The 15,771-nt window shown below is 41.0% G+C and overlaps 2 protein-coding genes across 5 annotated transcripts in view; one reads left to right on the top strand and one right to left on the bottom strand.

Annotated features, from left to right (window-relative positions):
• The window catches only part of LOC124613083 (L-serine dehydratase/L-threonine deaminase-like), an 87,707-nt gene extending 79,797 nt beyond the window's left edge, over positions 1–7,910 (top strand). For all 3 annotated transcript variants that reach the window (XM_047141669.1, XM_047141671.1, XM_047141670.1), the window contains exon 8: positions 7,538–7,910. In XM_047141669.1, coding sequence (XP_046997625.1) covers positions 7,538–7,719 — 182 coding nt within the window. In that variant the 3' untranslated portion in view covers positions 7,720–7,910. The remainder of the gene's footprint in view (positions 1–7,537) is intronic.
• A 2,316-nt stretch (positions 7,911–10,226) lies between these two features.
• The window catches only part of LOC124612437 (alpha-1,3-mannosyl-glycoprotein 4-beta-N-acetylglucosaminyltransferase A), a 787,568-nt gene continuing 782,023 nt past the window's right edge, over positions 10,227–15,771 (bottom strand). For both annotated transcript variants that reach the window (XM_047140646.1, XM_047140647.1), the window contains 2 exons: positions 15,604–15,719; positions 10,227–10,885 (listed from right to left, as the gene is read on the bottom strand). In XM_047140646.1, the coding sequence (XP_046996602.1) occupies positions 10,862–10,885; positions 15,604–15,719 (140 nt within the window). In that variant the 3' untranslated portion in view covers positions 10,227–10,861. The remainder of the gene's footprint in view (positions 10,886–15,603; positions 15,720–15,771) is intronic.

Below are 15,771 nucleotides of genomic sequence, written 5' to 3'. Positions count from 1 at the left end.
CATCTTTCAGCACCTGTTCATAATGCACAGCTTGTGGCAGAGTGGTTACAAGACAATAACATCCCTGTAATGGACTGGCCTGCACAGAGTCCTGAATTGAATCCTATAGAACACCTTCTGGACATTTTGTATTGCCAACTTCGTGCCAGGTCTCACCAACCGGCATCAATACCCAGCACTCCATGAAGAATGAGCTGCCATTCCCCAAGAAACCTTCCACCACCTGATTTAACATATGCCTGCCAGAGTGGAAGCTGTCATCAAGTCTACATCAAATTGAATTCCAGCATTATCAATGGAGAATGCCAGGAGCTTGTAAATCATTTTCAGCCAGGTGTCTGGATACATCTGATTACGTCGTGTACTCACCATATAGCGAAGATGTTGAGTCACAGATAGGCACAACGAAAAGACTCTCAATTTCCTTCTCATAATATTATTGTTACACTCCATCCTGGATATTCCATTGTTTGCTACTCACCATATAGTGGAGATGCTGAGTTGTAGATGGGCACAAGAAAAAGACTGTCACAAATATAGGTTTTGGCCAGTAAGGCCTTCATCAAAAAGAAACACATGCACATGCACACGCAGATGCAACTCACATGTGCATGACTGCAGTCTCTGGCTATTGAAGCCAAAGTGCGAGCAGCAGTGCATAATGTCAGTTGGGTGTTGGGGATAAGTAGGAGGCTGGTCCGGGGAGGGGGGAGTGATAGTAAGATAGGTTTGGGGGCGGGGGACATAAAGTGCTGCTTGTATGGAGATGAGGTGGAGGGCATCAGAGCAACTAGGTGCAGTTGGGAGGTTAGGTAGAGGGCCGGGGAGGGGAGGGGGGGTAAAAAAAAAAGGAGGAAGCCTGTCTGTCCACATGAATGGCCACCGATAAACTGTGGCCAAGAAACAGCTCAACCACCTCATTGTTGAGCATGCCACCCAACACAATGTTCTTCACTTCAATGACTGCTTCACAGCCTGTGCCATCTGGATCCTTCCCACAAATACCAGCTTTTCTGAATTGTGCAACTGGGAACTCTCCCTGCAATATATCCTACCTTACCATAACCCTTCAGTAGTCATTTTCCTTGCCCATCTAGCTCATTCCCTGTTCGCATTCTAGTACCCTCAGTCTTTTTACTTACTTCTCCTCCACTACCCCCACTCCACCCCATACTCCATCTAACCTCAGGTTCCCTACCCTCCTCCACCTCTTACCCATACACTCCCATAAGCAGCACTTTACCATCTCACAACCCTACCCTTCTAACCCTCCCCCTGCCTGCCCCGTTCTCCTCCTCACTCCCACCGCTTAGTTGCCTCTCCCATTATGGGCAGTTGCTCGCAGTTGGGGTTCAACAGGCAGACACTGCACATGCGTGTATTTCCAATGAAGGCTTTGTTGACCGAAAACTCACTTTCTGACAGTCTTTTTGTTGGGCTTATCTGTGATTCAGTATCTCTGCTATACAGTGATTAGCAACTCTCCTCTTCATAATATTGTTACATGTCATCCTGGATTTTCCATCGTATAACTTGGTTAGGCTGTTTGTGAAGTTATATTTCTAAGAGTTAATCCTTTTGCACAATTGCTTCTCATTTACTTGCAAGATTTGTACCCAAAATGATGGTCTAGCTGGGTAGCAACACTGCATGCTATCATCATCATCCATCATCATCATCATATACATCCTTGAGCAATAGTTTATCGGTACATATTCCCAATATATAAATAAGATCGTTTATTACAAAAAAATATGTAGATTACATACTAATACTATGTAATGTCCCCAGTATTGAAATTGGTAATCTAACTACTGAAAAAAAAAAAAAAAAATTAGAAGGTTTACAAAAGACAACAGATGGGATGAACTTCCTAGATTTGACTTCCTTCAATCACAATAATAAGTACACCTTCCAGACATACGAGGTGCAACAATTAAGTAATGAGATTGATTTTGTTTGCAAGATGTGGCAACCCTGCAGGCTTGCGTAGGCACAATATCTTTGACCTTTGTCTATAAGCTGCTTCTAGTCCAAGCAGCACATCGATGCAACTGCTCAGTCATGAGCTGTGCTGTAATAAGTTAACATGTGTTTGTGTCTCTCATCACAGAAATGGAACCGCATAATGTTGCGCAATGGTATGCCATTTCTTTTTGCATTAAATTGGGTGAAAACGTGATGACAACTTACGGTAAGCTTCATAAGGCTTTTAGAAAGGAGGTTATGTCAAGAGCTCAATGTTTTCATTGGCATAAAATGTTTAGTGAAGGCAGAACGAATGTTGAAGATGAAAACCGCAGTTGACAACCATCAATCTCACGGATGGATGTCAACTTGGCCATGGTGCGTGAACTCTTACAATCTAATCGAACATTATCCTTTAAAATTATTGCAGAAGAACTGAACATCAATCGAGAAACAGTTCATGTCCATGCCAACATTGCTGATAATTGGATTCTGCATCACGATAATGTGCCATCCCATACTGCTCTGTCAGTACAGCAATTTTTAACCTCAAAACAAATTTCAGTACTACCACAGCCACCTTATTCACCAGATATTGCTCTGTGCAACTTTTTTGTATTCCCAAGAGTCAAAATGGCGGTCAAGGGACACCATTTTCAAACAATACAAGATGTCCAAAAAGCGGTGATGAGGGTCTTGGAGGCTATTACAGAAGATGAGTTCCAGAAATGTTACCATCAATGACAGAAGTGCTGGAAAAAGTGTGTGCAGTCAGAAGGGAACTACTTTGAAGGAGACAACACTAAACTTGACTAAAACGGTAATCAACATTTTTTTTTCTTCACATCAGTCTCATTACTTTATTGTTGCACCTCGTATATAAGGAGCAATCAAAAAGTTTGCATTTGAGGGTGTTGCTGCTGTATATATGCAACATGGCACAATGCCTCTGTGGGTTTAGAGGCACCAAGATGTAGGCAAGGGATCAATGTGGCATTCTTTTTTTTTTTCTGGCATGCTTGTGGTAAAGGCAGAAATGTGAAGTATGGTGGAAATTGGGGAATAGACCTTGGCCCCAGACAGCCATCAGAGGTTAGCCCACACAACAGAAGAGAGTGGAACTGTTAAGGAAAGGAAATCCAGTTAGCATTTCTGCTAACCCAAAGAATGAAACTGTTTTTAATGTATGTAGTTTGCCATCATAGGATGATGGTTAAAAATGCAGAGATCATGTCTCCGCACACAAATGGTGTTGCAGCATGCCTCAGTCCACCAAGGGACTGGTACATGTTGGGAATGTTCTGTGGCGGTAAGGATAACATTTGTAAGATATGTCTGCCTGGTCATGTTGTTTGTTGAAGGTTGCCAGAGAGGAGTAAAGCCTCCACTTGGTCTTAGAAAGCTGCCATTTGAGTGTGCATGTAGGTGGGTTTGGACTCAGCAGTCGGACAGCATACAGGAAATGGTCACTCAAGTACATGTCAGGGATTACGGACCACTCGAGATGATGGGCAAGCAGGGCAGTGCAGAAGGAGAGATCCAAATGGGAATAGGTGAGAGTTAAGTCTGAAAGCAACGTGGATGCTCCCGTGTTCAGGCAGATGAGGTTAAGGTGATTGAGAAGGTCAGCCAAGTGGGCACCTCTCCGACAAGTTCTGGGGGAGCCCAAAAGGAGACGGTGTGCATTAAAGTCACCAAGCAGCAGAAAGGGATAAGGGAGTAGCCCAGTAATAAGCTGGAAGAAGTCCAATCTGGTGACACCAAATGATGGAAGGGTGCAAAACAGCACAAAGGGAAAAGGACAATTGAAGAAGGAAAATGCAGACTGCAACAGCTTGGAGGCGGGCAGTCAGGGAGATGGGTTGACTATCATCATCATCATCATCATCATCATCATCATCATCGCAGCTGAGCAGCATGACTCCCCCATGCCATAGAATGCCGTTCTTGGGGGGAAGGTCAAAGCAGACCAGAAGAAATGCGAGAGGTCAAAGCAGCCGTGAAGGGACAAGTTTGTTTCCTGGAAGCAGAGTACAAGCAGACACTGGAATTCTAAGAGCAGCCGTAAGTCCTCTTTGTTGGATCAAAGGCTGCAAATATTCCATTGGAGGAGAGTCATGATGAGGAAAAAAAGGGGTGTCACCTTGGTGGCTGCCGGGTGCCAGCCTTCGAAGACTCACTGCTATATGGCACAGAGGTATGAGGATTCTGCTCCATGAGGTCCACAGAAGCATCAGCATTCTCCTTCTGTCGGTCTGCAGAGTCCAGGGCAGAAAAACAGTAGGTGGTGCGCACTGGCTACACAGAGATCGGCTGTGTTGGGGTATCACGTGGTGACACTGTTGAAGAGGGAGAAAGCCTTTCCCTTTGTTTGACTTCTTTGAGACTTTCCAGTTGGCAGAGGAAGACTCAGATGTTTGTTGGTTGGAGGAACTTAGGAAGTCTTCGCAGAGTATTCCTTCTGTCCTTTCCAGCCTGCCGGTTGTGTAGTAGGTAACTTTGCCCCCCGTGGTGGCGATCCTGCCTTAGGTGATTCTTTACACCTCCTGAACACCTGACAGAAGGACCAAGTGACAATTTAGGAAGGTAGCAGCTTAGGCAATCACCCCTCCCTGGGTGTGGCCTTTACAAGGGTGTACATATGAACCATACTGTCAACCCAGGGCTGGGAATTACACATTACACAGTCAGCTGTTATGTGTGTGCTAGCCTTCAGGAGTGCACAGGGAGGAAGAAGGAAAAGAGGAACCTCAAACACCAAAGCAGAGGAAGGATAGGAGAAGGGAACGTAAAAAGGAAAGAACAAACAAAACACAGTGGAGAGAGTGGTCTGATATTGGCAAGTGAATATGCAGAACACATTTCCGACAACGTCCCAAACATGTTTCCCAAGGGAGGAGAAAAAGAATCGCAAAAGAATAGACATACAGCACAAAAGGGAAAAGATGCTGCGAAGGCTGGGGCCCTGTAGTAGCCAAGCATGATGATGATGGGTTTGTGAGGCACTCAACTGCGCGGATATCAGCATCCGCCAAGCACAAACCAGCCAACGAGCGGCAAGCTGAACTATGGTGACATTATTACCAAATGCATCCAAACAGGACCAACATGCTGTTATTCTTTTCTTGGCTGTCACAGGACGAACACTGATGGACACCTATCAAAGAACGAATAATTTGTATGTGGCAGCATGCCTTTCAGAAACAAGTTCTGTGCTGCTTCAATTGTATTTCTTGTAAGATAGAAGTTATGCTAGCTAAAATGGGAGACACTTGAGCACCCACCCTGTAATCCTGATCTGTCCCCATGTGATTCTCACTCCTTCAGTCTATTACAAAAAAGGGCCTCGAATGGTTGATAATTGCAATCGGACAAGGATGTGCAGCAGGTAGTTATGGACAACTTCAAACAGCGGGACATGGTGTCTTATCTAATGGGATCTTCAACATGGTGCATTGGTGGGATGATTGCTTCAATGATCACATCTATTTTGCCTCATTGGCATGCTGATTCTGGACTGGACTGTGCAGCTTTCTAATGGAAACTTTTTGATCATCCTGTACAGAAGACCGTCCACCACAGATGTTGCTGCATTCTTCAGTTCAGCTGTATACTCTGTGCTCCGTCTCTACATCAACATTATCAACATACATACACCCACACTGCATCACTGTCCTACATGCTTGTAATCTGAGCACTTAATTCTTGGTCTTCCATTCTTATTTTTCCCTCTTGCCTCTTGTTTATTCCCCATATGTCCTTACAGCTTACACCTGTTTTCCTTAGAATTTCTAACATCTTGCACCCTTTCACATTGTAGAATGCTTTTTCTTGGTATACTTATCTTCTGAACGTTTCACAATTTTACTTTTCAAGTGCAACTTCATAACCGCCTCCCTCGTACCAGTGTCAAACATCATCAGCATCATCTTAAGGATGTGCCATTTATTTTCTATTCTTCTCTATGTTATTATTGTCAGAAACTTGGGCGCATGAGCTGTTAAGCTAATAATGTTATTTTATGGAAATCAACTTAGAATGCATTCAAAAACCAACAGGTACAGATTTCAAAATCTCAGCATCTCCGCTATATGGCGAGTGGCAACTTTCCTTCTCTCATATGAATAATCGATAGACCAATGTGCACTGGATGCTAGGCATTTTGTGAAACAATGTATTTTTTCCCCTCAAGATATGAATATCAATTTTACACTTACTAATGCTGATATTAGTGCACATGGTAATGGTTGGGTAACTGTGGCTCTAGTTTGTGATGGTAAAGTGGAGACTGTATCAGGTCTGGAGACCTAATAGCCGTGAAGTTATATTTCAGATATGTGAGGTGTATAACAGAGATCATGTTTCATCTTACTATATGTCTATAATGCCGTTGGTTCTTAGGACAAGGAATCGTCATAAAGTAAATGAATCAGAGTGTGTCCGTATGGGTTAAAGGTGCACTGAATTGTGCCAAGGTTAAAGGTGTAGGTGATGTAACAAATTACTATGGAAACTGAAATAAAGTACCTGTCCTTTCCCTGAGAAAATAAAAATAATAATAATAAATATTACACGAGAGCAAAAAGAAACCTATTGGGTCATGGTAAATGACCTATCCCAAGTCACTCAGATACTGATTCACCAACAGACACTGACATCTCTGAGGGAGGAACCAAACCATGGCAATGGGGAGAGCTGTGCTCCCATCTTCTTCGATATGCTAGTGTACTATGCGCGTGCACTAGACACTTGGTATCATCACAATAATAGGTACTGAAACTAAACATTGTTTGAAATTAAAATTATAGAAATTACAATTAAAACTTAACTCATTAAATTAACTGAATACATCGAAAATTAGTTCCTTTTAACAGTTTCTTCTGCTACAAGGTTTAGTCCAAATTATTTTTTTAAATCGTGAAATTAACAGATATTGTTACACAAACAATACTTTCGAAGGAACTGTTAATTACTTCGGAATTAATTCAGGGCTGGTTTTGCTATCATGTTTCGTATAGAGCCAAATAGATACTTTAAGAACACTAGCATTTCCTCTTCCAAATATTTACAATTATTGCAGAATTTATATTTGTATACATGTCAACAGTAGAATGTAAGTTACGAAACAATTATTGATTTTGCTCTACAATAAAAGATACTAACTAATAATAGTTTATTTAAACTAGAAAATCAATTACATACATAAAACTAAGCACAAAATTCTTTAAAACTGAGGGCCAACTTTCTCTTACGAAATATGAAATTCAGATTATATTTATGTTTGTTAATGCTAATTAGTTAATTTTTTAATTAGGCAGATGGTAAAACAAGAGGGGAATTAAAATTATCCCAGCTTGCTTTGTCACATGACTAGCAGCAGCTGGTTGAAAATGTGAAGTGCCTGTAAATACCAGCCCTCTGAAGATAAGCCTTCAGTGGCTCACATGTTAGTTAATGGAATAATAATTTTTATTATTAACAGAAATATAGTATGACTGGTTCCAACATTAAAGTGTCCAATTACTGAGAAGTCTTGAGTGCTGATTGTTGGATTTATTGTTTGTGCCAGAACTGGAGAATGTGGTGGTGGAACCTGCATGTGGGGCCACACTGGCAGCCCTCTACTCCGGTATTCTGTCAAGACTGGACTCTGAGCACCGCATTCCACCAGGTCCTGCTGTTCTCATTGTATGCGGTGGTACTGGAGTTACTCTGGATCAGCTGCAGACTTGGGCTACACAACTGCAGTAACTAGTGTAGTCCACATGCACAAATTATATCACATGATAGTTTTCCTTTTTCTACAGACATAATACAGTAGTTAATGCTGAAAAATTCAGGGACTGTACAACTATTTACAACAGAAATATTTAATGTGAAAATATAGTGAGATATCTGTCCAAATATGATTGCAATGAATACAATAACTTATGTTTTACAAAGTAGAGGTTTAATTTTGGACCACACCGTGAGAATAACCCATTTCCTTCATGCCTTTCCGTAATAATGGGTAACTGTAAAATCCAGAAGAAAAGCTAAACTGTATTATTTAAGCTACACAATTCGAGATGGAATGGTGACACTTGATAAATATTGCCATACAACACTAATACAATGGACGTTTCATCCATAGCGATGTCTTTATTACTGGGTTGAGATGTAGCGCCAATACAATGTGACCACCCCACCTTGGGAGGGAGAGAGAGAGAGAGAGAGAGAGAGAGAGAGAGAGAGAGAGAGAGAGAGAGAGAGAGAGGAGGGTAGGAAGAGGGGGAGGAGGGGGGGGGGGGGGGAGTGTAGCACTCCAGCTAGCAACTTTATGGACTTCTTAAAGATGAGTTGTTCGCAGAACGGAAATCTTTCAACACCCCCAGAGGAATTATTGTTCTGAATCATCACTGTCTGCCATTCCAGCACATTCCATCCATTTTAGTAATCAACCAAGTAATTACTCAGCACTGTGGATTTGTTGAATGTATCTTGTTTTCACCTTAGGTGCTAAAAATTATATCTATGATGGGCATTCTTGTTGCAGACAGTGTTATCTCCGACACAGATGTTCACTCCACAGTATCGTGGTTGAAATTCTGCCGGCAACTCACACTGAAGATAGGTTTATCCACTGAAATATCTGAAGAACAAAATAACATTGCTGGATGCACACCTGAAAGATGATGGGCACATAAAAAAAGACTGAAAATTTATTCTATCAGTACCTAAACTATGAATTATTACCTTTACCCCTTTCATTACTCACTTCCAATATAAATAAACTGAAGTATAGCTACAGCACCTCATAGGAAGTATAAAAATTTCCATGGCTAGTACGTTAATTTCATTTACATCTGCATTCATTTTTTTCAGATAAAGTAAGCAGTTACTGTTGATGGGTCTTATGTTTGACTTGCTTGAATAGCAGAACAAAAATCTGTTGAAATTTCTTATTGGCATGCTAAATTTGTGCTCATTTAGAATGTGTTGAGGTGAAGTACATTTCCAATTCTTCAGTGTCCCCCCCCCCCCCCCCTCCTCCTCCTCCTCCTCCCTTTTGCTAGGGGCATGCAAGATCTATAACAATCCTTAAAGTGTGAAGTGCTGTGGCCATGTTGATCCATAGAAGTGGCAAAAGCACTGAAGGTTTTAGATTTAAAAGTACCCTTTGGTCTAGATATCTTGTGTTAAAATTTCTGTCAGTATGGGCAGGATAAAAACTGGGATAGTTGCCATAATCAATCTTATGAACTTCAGATTTTTGTGAGCTTGGCTGGTTGTTTTACTGTTATTTTGCACAGAATTACTAGAGCACAAATTTATTTTAATGCCTATCCCTCAGAGGATTTGCAACCTGATTTAAAATTGTGCTTAGGAAAAGAATGCATATAAATATTTTAAGTTGGTCAGTTGTGAACTTGCAATTTTACTGTGTGCACATTTAAAAGTTTTCCCACAATTCATGGTGACAAAATAGCAGTGAAACATTGTTCACTATGCTAACAACAACAAAAACAAACACACACACACACACACACACACACACACACACGCACACACACCGAGTGAGGACTCGAACCTGCGGGAGGAGGAACCGTGCAGTCTGTGACATGGCACCTCAAACTGCGTGGCCACTCCGTGCAGCTCTCATCCCCTATTTGTGGTTTTAAGTGCATGTAATTTTTACACATGCAAGCTATTCTTGTAGCACTAAGTGCCACTAATGTCAAATATTCTCATGTAGTATGTGAGCACATGACATGCTGCTCATAGTACTTAAAGTAATAAAATAAATGTAGCCCTCTGAAGAGGACTATAATGACCCAAAATCAGGGAGAGCAATGACTTTTTTTGTTTTAAGTATTTGTGGCTGGTTGCAGCCTCCCTCAACAATCTTGAATTGAATGGCAGCTACAATGTCCAACAAGATCCAGCATGGCTTATCTGAGGAGTAAATGTATTGGAAACATAATCACCACGTATGAGAAAAACCTAACTGATCTGAGGTTTATAATTTGTGTTGGAGTAAAATGAGCCAGTCATGGTGCACATATTAGGAAGCTAAAATGTGTTAGCAACAGATTGCATAATCTGCTTTCCTTTAGTGTGTGTGAAATGATTTAAACATACCATTTCAAGATCAGGGGTTTTTTTTTTTTTTTTTTAAATGCAACATGCCTTAGGCCTTAGATTAAGATGAAGTCAGTGAGTTCCTAAATTGTATATTAACCACTTTTAATACACCAAGCCAATGAAAGATATACAAGTAAGAAAGCAGACAAATTTACTTATACTCTCAGCATAGCTGATATGACAGAAGCTTTAATTGAGCAACGGTTTTTCTTTATCATTTTCCATTTATCCATGAGGACTAAACACATGCCGTTCTCATTTATGGACTAAAGTATTGCAACAAAATTTTGCAGTGTGTACATAACTGGTCAGAAGTCAGTAAGATACAAACCATTAAGACATTGAAAAGAATGACAAAATGTGAAGTGTTCCACAAACTTTTTAAAACATAATAGGCCATTGTAATTATTTTTCCTAAGGGTGTAACATCCAGCAAGAGAAAATACAAAAAGGTATAAAAAGCCAGTCACATTGTTCGCTTAGATGAATTCTATTGTCAGAACCAGTGAAGCCATGTAGAGTCCCACCACTCACCAGCTCATCTCAATACAGAGAAAGCTGAGCTGCTCACAGTCACACAACAAGCACAAAAATGAGTTAACATGTCTGTGTGTGCTGTATCTGTCAAAGACAGACTGTCTCAGGAGAAGAAAGTCATGAAGATCACTAGCTGAGCAAGGGCCGGCTACAGAGCTGTTGTGCTGCTGGTGCCGGGCTTCTCCAGACCCTGAGATGACCAACAGAAGCTGTGGTCCTTCCGACGCTTGTGTCAGCTGCCTGCCACCACGTGGATCTGCAACAAATTACATCAGTAGCTAAAATAAAAGCAAATGGAGTGTAACATTAAGTAAACTGTTTAATGTTCATTATGCCTTTATCTGGATCTAATTTGAAACAGTAAATTATCTTCTTGGTAGGTGGTTCGTTTTCATGTGTGCAGAGGAGTTGAAAATTCCAGTGAGACAATATTTCACTGACTTAGTACCTTCAGAGGATGACATGGGCAACGATCTTAAATATGCTCTATTTATCTAATATTAAAGTTGCAGCTTGAACTACTTTTTTTTATCTTATGGGACTTAACTATTAAGGTCATCAGTCCCTAAGCTTAAGCACTACTGAACCTAAATTATCCTAAGGACACACACACACACACACACACACACACACACACACACTCTCTCTCTCTCTCTCTCTCTCTCTCTCTCTCTCTCTCTCGAGGGAGGATTCGAACCTCCGCCGGGACCAGCCGCACAGTCCATGACTGCAGCGCCTTAGACTGCTTCGCTAATCCCGCACGGCTTGAACTACAGTGCTGATCTTTTTCCATCCGATTTATTTATTTTACCTTCAAAACAAACAACACACTGCCGCAACCAATGTTCTTTGCACTTCTTCCCCATTACTCTGAGAATATAGCTTAGGTACAACACATTGATAAAGAATGAGGTGCACACACTGTTTTCAAAATTCTGCATCATTAGCATTATGAAATAGATATTTTACCTCTGTTGTAACGAGTAGAATATGTTGTGTGCCATTTTTCTTAAGAAAAATCTAAATTTTCCACTTAGCTTCTCAATGTAACTTTTTCTACAGGTATTGTTGGTTTAGACTGCTACTGCACACTGATTTGTCATGTGATTACCCATTCTCTTGGAAAACTAGGCATGACTCTTTGGTGAAGCTCTGCCCGATTGACACTACCCATGGTGTTCCCACCATGGCTTTCTTTATTACATTTGGTTCCGGTCTTTATTACAAATGGTTCAACTAATGAAGTGCAGGTCAGTGTGCATAGATTCTTCTATACACAAACATTTTTTTCAAAAATCAATAGAATTTTTTTTACTGAACTTCAGAGATTCTAAACTTTAGTCATCCTAATACTCTGTACATGAGCACACATGTAAGACCTGTGCTTGCAGTACCTAAATTTGTCAAAATACTTTGTTCAAAAATGGTATATACTTTGCCCAGTCACTTTGTGACCACTGCCTATGTTCAACGGTAATGTATGATAACCACTCTCAGGTGGCAGGTGGCAGCTAGCAGTGGAGGGTGTACGAGGCATGACAAGGGATGCAGAGAACAGCGCAGTCGTCATAATGCGGAAATGGATTGATTTATTTGATGTCCAAAGTGGCAAGATATTGGTTTTTGGGCCACAGTTGGAAGGATTTCCAAAACAGCTAAGTTCGTAAACTTCTCGCATTTCGTAAACTTCTCGCATTTCGTAAACTTCTCGCATTTCGTAAACTTCTCGCATTTCGTAAACTTCTCGCATTTCGTAAACTTCTCGCATTTCGTAAACTTCTCGCATTTCGTAAACTTCTCGCATTTCGTAAACTTCTCGCATTTCGTAAACTTCTCGCATTTCGTAAACTTCTCGCATTTCGTAAACTTCTCGCATTTCGTAAACTTCTCGCATTTCGTAAACTTCTCGCATTTCGTAAACTTCTCGCATTTCGTAAACTTCTCGCATTTCGTAAACTTCTCGCATTTCGTAAACTTCTCGCATTTCGTAAACTTCTCGCATTTCGTAAACTTCTCGCATTTCGTAAACTTCTCGCATTTCGTAAACTTCTCGCATTTCGTAAACTTCTCGCATTTCGTAAACTTCTCGCATTTCGTAAACTTCTCGCATTTCGTAAACTTCTCGCATTTCGTAAACTTCTCGCATTTCGTAAACTTCTCGCATTTCGTAAACTTCTCGCATTTCGTAAACTTCTCGCATTTCGTAAACTTCTCGCATTTCGTAAACTTCTCGCATTTCGTAAACTTCTCGCATTTCGTAAACTTCTCGCATTTCGTAAACTTCTCGCATTTCGTAAACTTCTCGCATTTCGTAAACTTCTCGCATTTCGTAAACTTCTCGCATTTCGTAAACTTCTCGCATTTCGTAAACTTCTCGCATTTCGTAAACTTCTCGCATTTCGTAAACTTCTCGCATTTCGTAAACTTCTCGCATTTCGTAAACTTCTCGCATTTCGTAAACTTCTCGCATTTCGTAAACTTCTCGCATTTCGTAAACTTCTCGCATTTCGTAAACTTCTCGCATTTCGTAAACTTCTCGCATTTCGTAAACTTCTCGCATTTCGTAAACTTCTCGCATTTCGTAAACTTCTCGCATTTCGTAAACTTCTCGCATTTCGTAAACTTCTCGCATTTCGTAAACTTCTCGCATTTCGTAAACTTCTCGCATTTCGTAAACTTCTCGCATTTCGTAAACTTCTCGCATTTCGTAAACTTCTCGCATTTCGTAAACTTCTCGCATTTCGTAAACTTCTCGCATTTCGTAAACTTCTCGCATTTCGTAAACTTCTCGCATTTCGTAAACTTCTCGCATTTCGTAAACTTCTCGCATTTCGTAAACTTCTCGCATTTCGTAAACTTCTCGCATTTCGTAAACTTCTCGCATTTCGTAAACTTCTCGCATTTCGTAAACTTCTCGCATTTCGTAAACTTCTCGCATTTCGTAAACTTCTCGCATTTCGTAAACTTCTCGCATTTCGTAAACTTCTCGCATTTCGTAAACTTCTCGCATTTCGTAAACTTCTCGCATTTCGTAAACTTCTCGCATTTCGTAAACTTCTCGCATTTCGTAAACTTCTCGCATTTCGTAAACTTCTCGCATTTCGTAAACTTCTCGCATTTCGTAAACTTCTCGCATTTCGTAAACTTCTCGCATTTCGTAAACTTCTCGCATTTCGTAAACTTCTCGCTTGCCACCGAGGTTAAAGTATAGGGTCCATGGCAAAATGGACTATCCAAAACTGGTACCACGGTAGCAGTGTTGCACCACGTCCCTTATATGACAGGGGTGAACAACAGCTGTGCGAAGGCAAGTAGGTGTGCAACTGTTCAGCAACTGACCATCCAGATGACCCAAGGTTCTATTAACAATGTGTCATCAATGGTTGTTCAGCAAATGTTGCTACGTATGAACCTCCACAGCAGGAGCTTGGTTCATCCACCCCTCCATCTATGGTGACTGCTGTTCATTGACAGCAAAAGCTGGAATCTACATGTCAGTACCGGTTGGGCATCAACTGAGTGGTGACACATGACCTTTTCTGATGAATTATATTTTATGCCCCATTGAACAGATTGTTGTTGGCGTGTATGGCATGGTTCCACATCCATGCTGGTATCTTCCAGAACCTCATTGACTCTCCTACTGCATGTCTTGCAGTGGTCTGTTTTGCATAAGGTGGTTATTCAGGCTTTTGACAGGTGGTTACAATGTGAATGTACAGTGTATAACTTGACTGTACACCCAACAATACACTACCAGACACACTAATAAAACACTCATAAATCATATGCCACACATTGCCTTCATGCACAATTGAAGATGCATCAGAGTAGAAGTGCATGCTCAAAAATTTGTAGAAAGAATGCATGTGCATCCATGTCCACATGTTGCCTTATTATTCAAGCAGCCAGCTATGTATCCCCTTCCTTGCTCGAGAGTTTGTGCTGTGTTTATTGTGGTGAAAAGGCAACGGAAAAATGAAACACAGAAGTGACAGTGGGTAAAGTAGCTAACTAACAGATGTACAAGAAATACAAAGTGACTGCGTTTTGTTCACAAATTTCAGGAGTTCACAGGAAGATTTTAGATTTTCTGTTTGGGAAACTGCTGCAATAAGGCTGGCAATAACATATCTGGTAACCAGCAACATATATACCAGTTTGAAATATTTATTTTGCATTCAAAACAAAGCAATTCAGTGATTATTCCTGAAACCCAGAAATATCTAACGGAGGTTCTTAGTCGTTATATAAACGTTAATCAGATTTGTTGTATTTTATAAAACAGTTGTTTACAGAACTTTCTTTCATTGGATATAAATTAACGTCCTTCTACACAGAGTACGCGAAAGAACTTGCCCCCCTTCTAACAGCCGTGTACCGAAAGTCTCTAGAGGAACGGAAGGTTCCAAATGATTGGAAAAGAGCACAGGTAGTTCCAGTTTTCAAGAAGGGTCATCGCGCAGATGCATAAAACTATAGGCCTATATCTCTGACATCAATCTGTTGTAGAATTTTAGAATGTGTTTTTTGCTCGCGTATCATGATATTTCTGGAAACCCAGAATCTACTCTGTAGGAATCAACATGGATTCCGGAAACAGCAATCGGGTGAGACCCAACTCACTATTTGTTCATGAGACCCAGAAAATATTAGATACAGGCTCCCAGGTAGATGCAATTTTCCTTGAATTCCAGAAGGCGTTTGATACAGTTCTGCACTGTCACCTGATAAAGTAAGAGCCTACGGAATATCAGACCAGCTGTGTGGCTGGATTGAAGAGTTTTTAGCAAACAGAACACTTTGTCTGTAGATGTCTCTCCATTGAGAACACAATAGTTAAACCAGAGTGGAATCAGTACTGATAAACCGTTCTTTAAAAAGGAGCTACCACTTCTAAAGCCGTCTCGAAACCATATCCTTTGCCCTTCATTTTCCTCCATGGCTGGAGAGGCTCTACTACTTTGAACTTACCTCACTGAGGATGGCCCAGTTCTCACTGTCACTGTGTACACTGAGGCGCAGGGTGCGGATTGGACCCAGCTGCGTGTTGACGGCACCCTCTGCCACACCCATACTATCGAACTGGCCTGCAAATGGTGTCAATTTCTCATTCGTGGCATTCATTAATTGTATAACAGA

This window comes from Schistocerca americana, chromosome 4 (assembly GCF_021461395.2).
Source record: "Schistocerca americana isolate TAMUIC-IGC-003095 chromosome 4, iqSchAmer2.1, whole genome shotgun sequence".
Lineage (NCBI taxonomy): Eukaryota > Metazoa > Arthropoda > Insecta > Orthoptera > Acrididae > Schistocerca > Schistocerca americana.
This window is presented reverse-complemented; position numbering and strand designations above follow the sequence as displayed.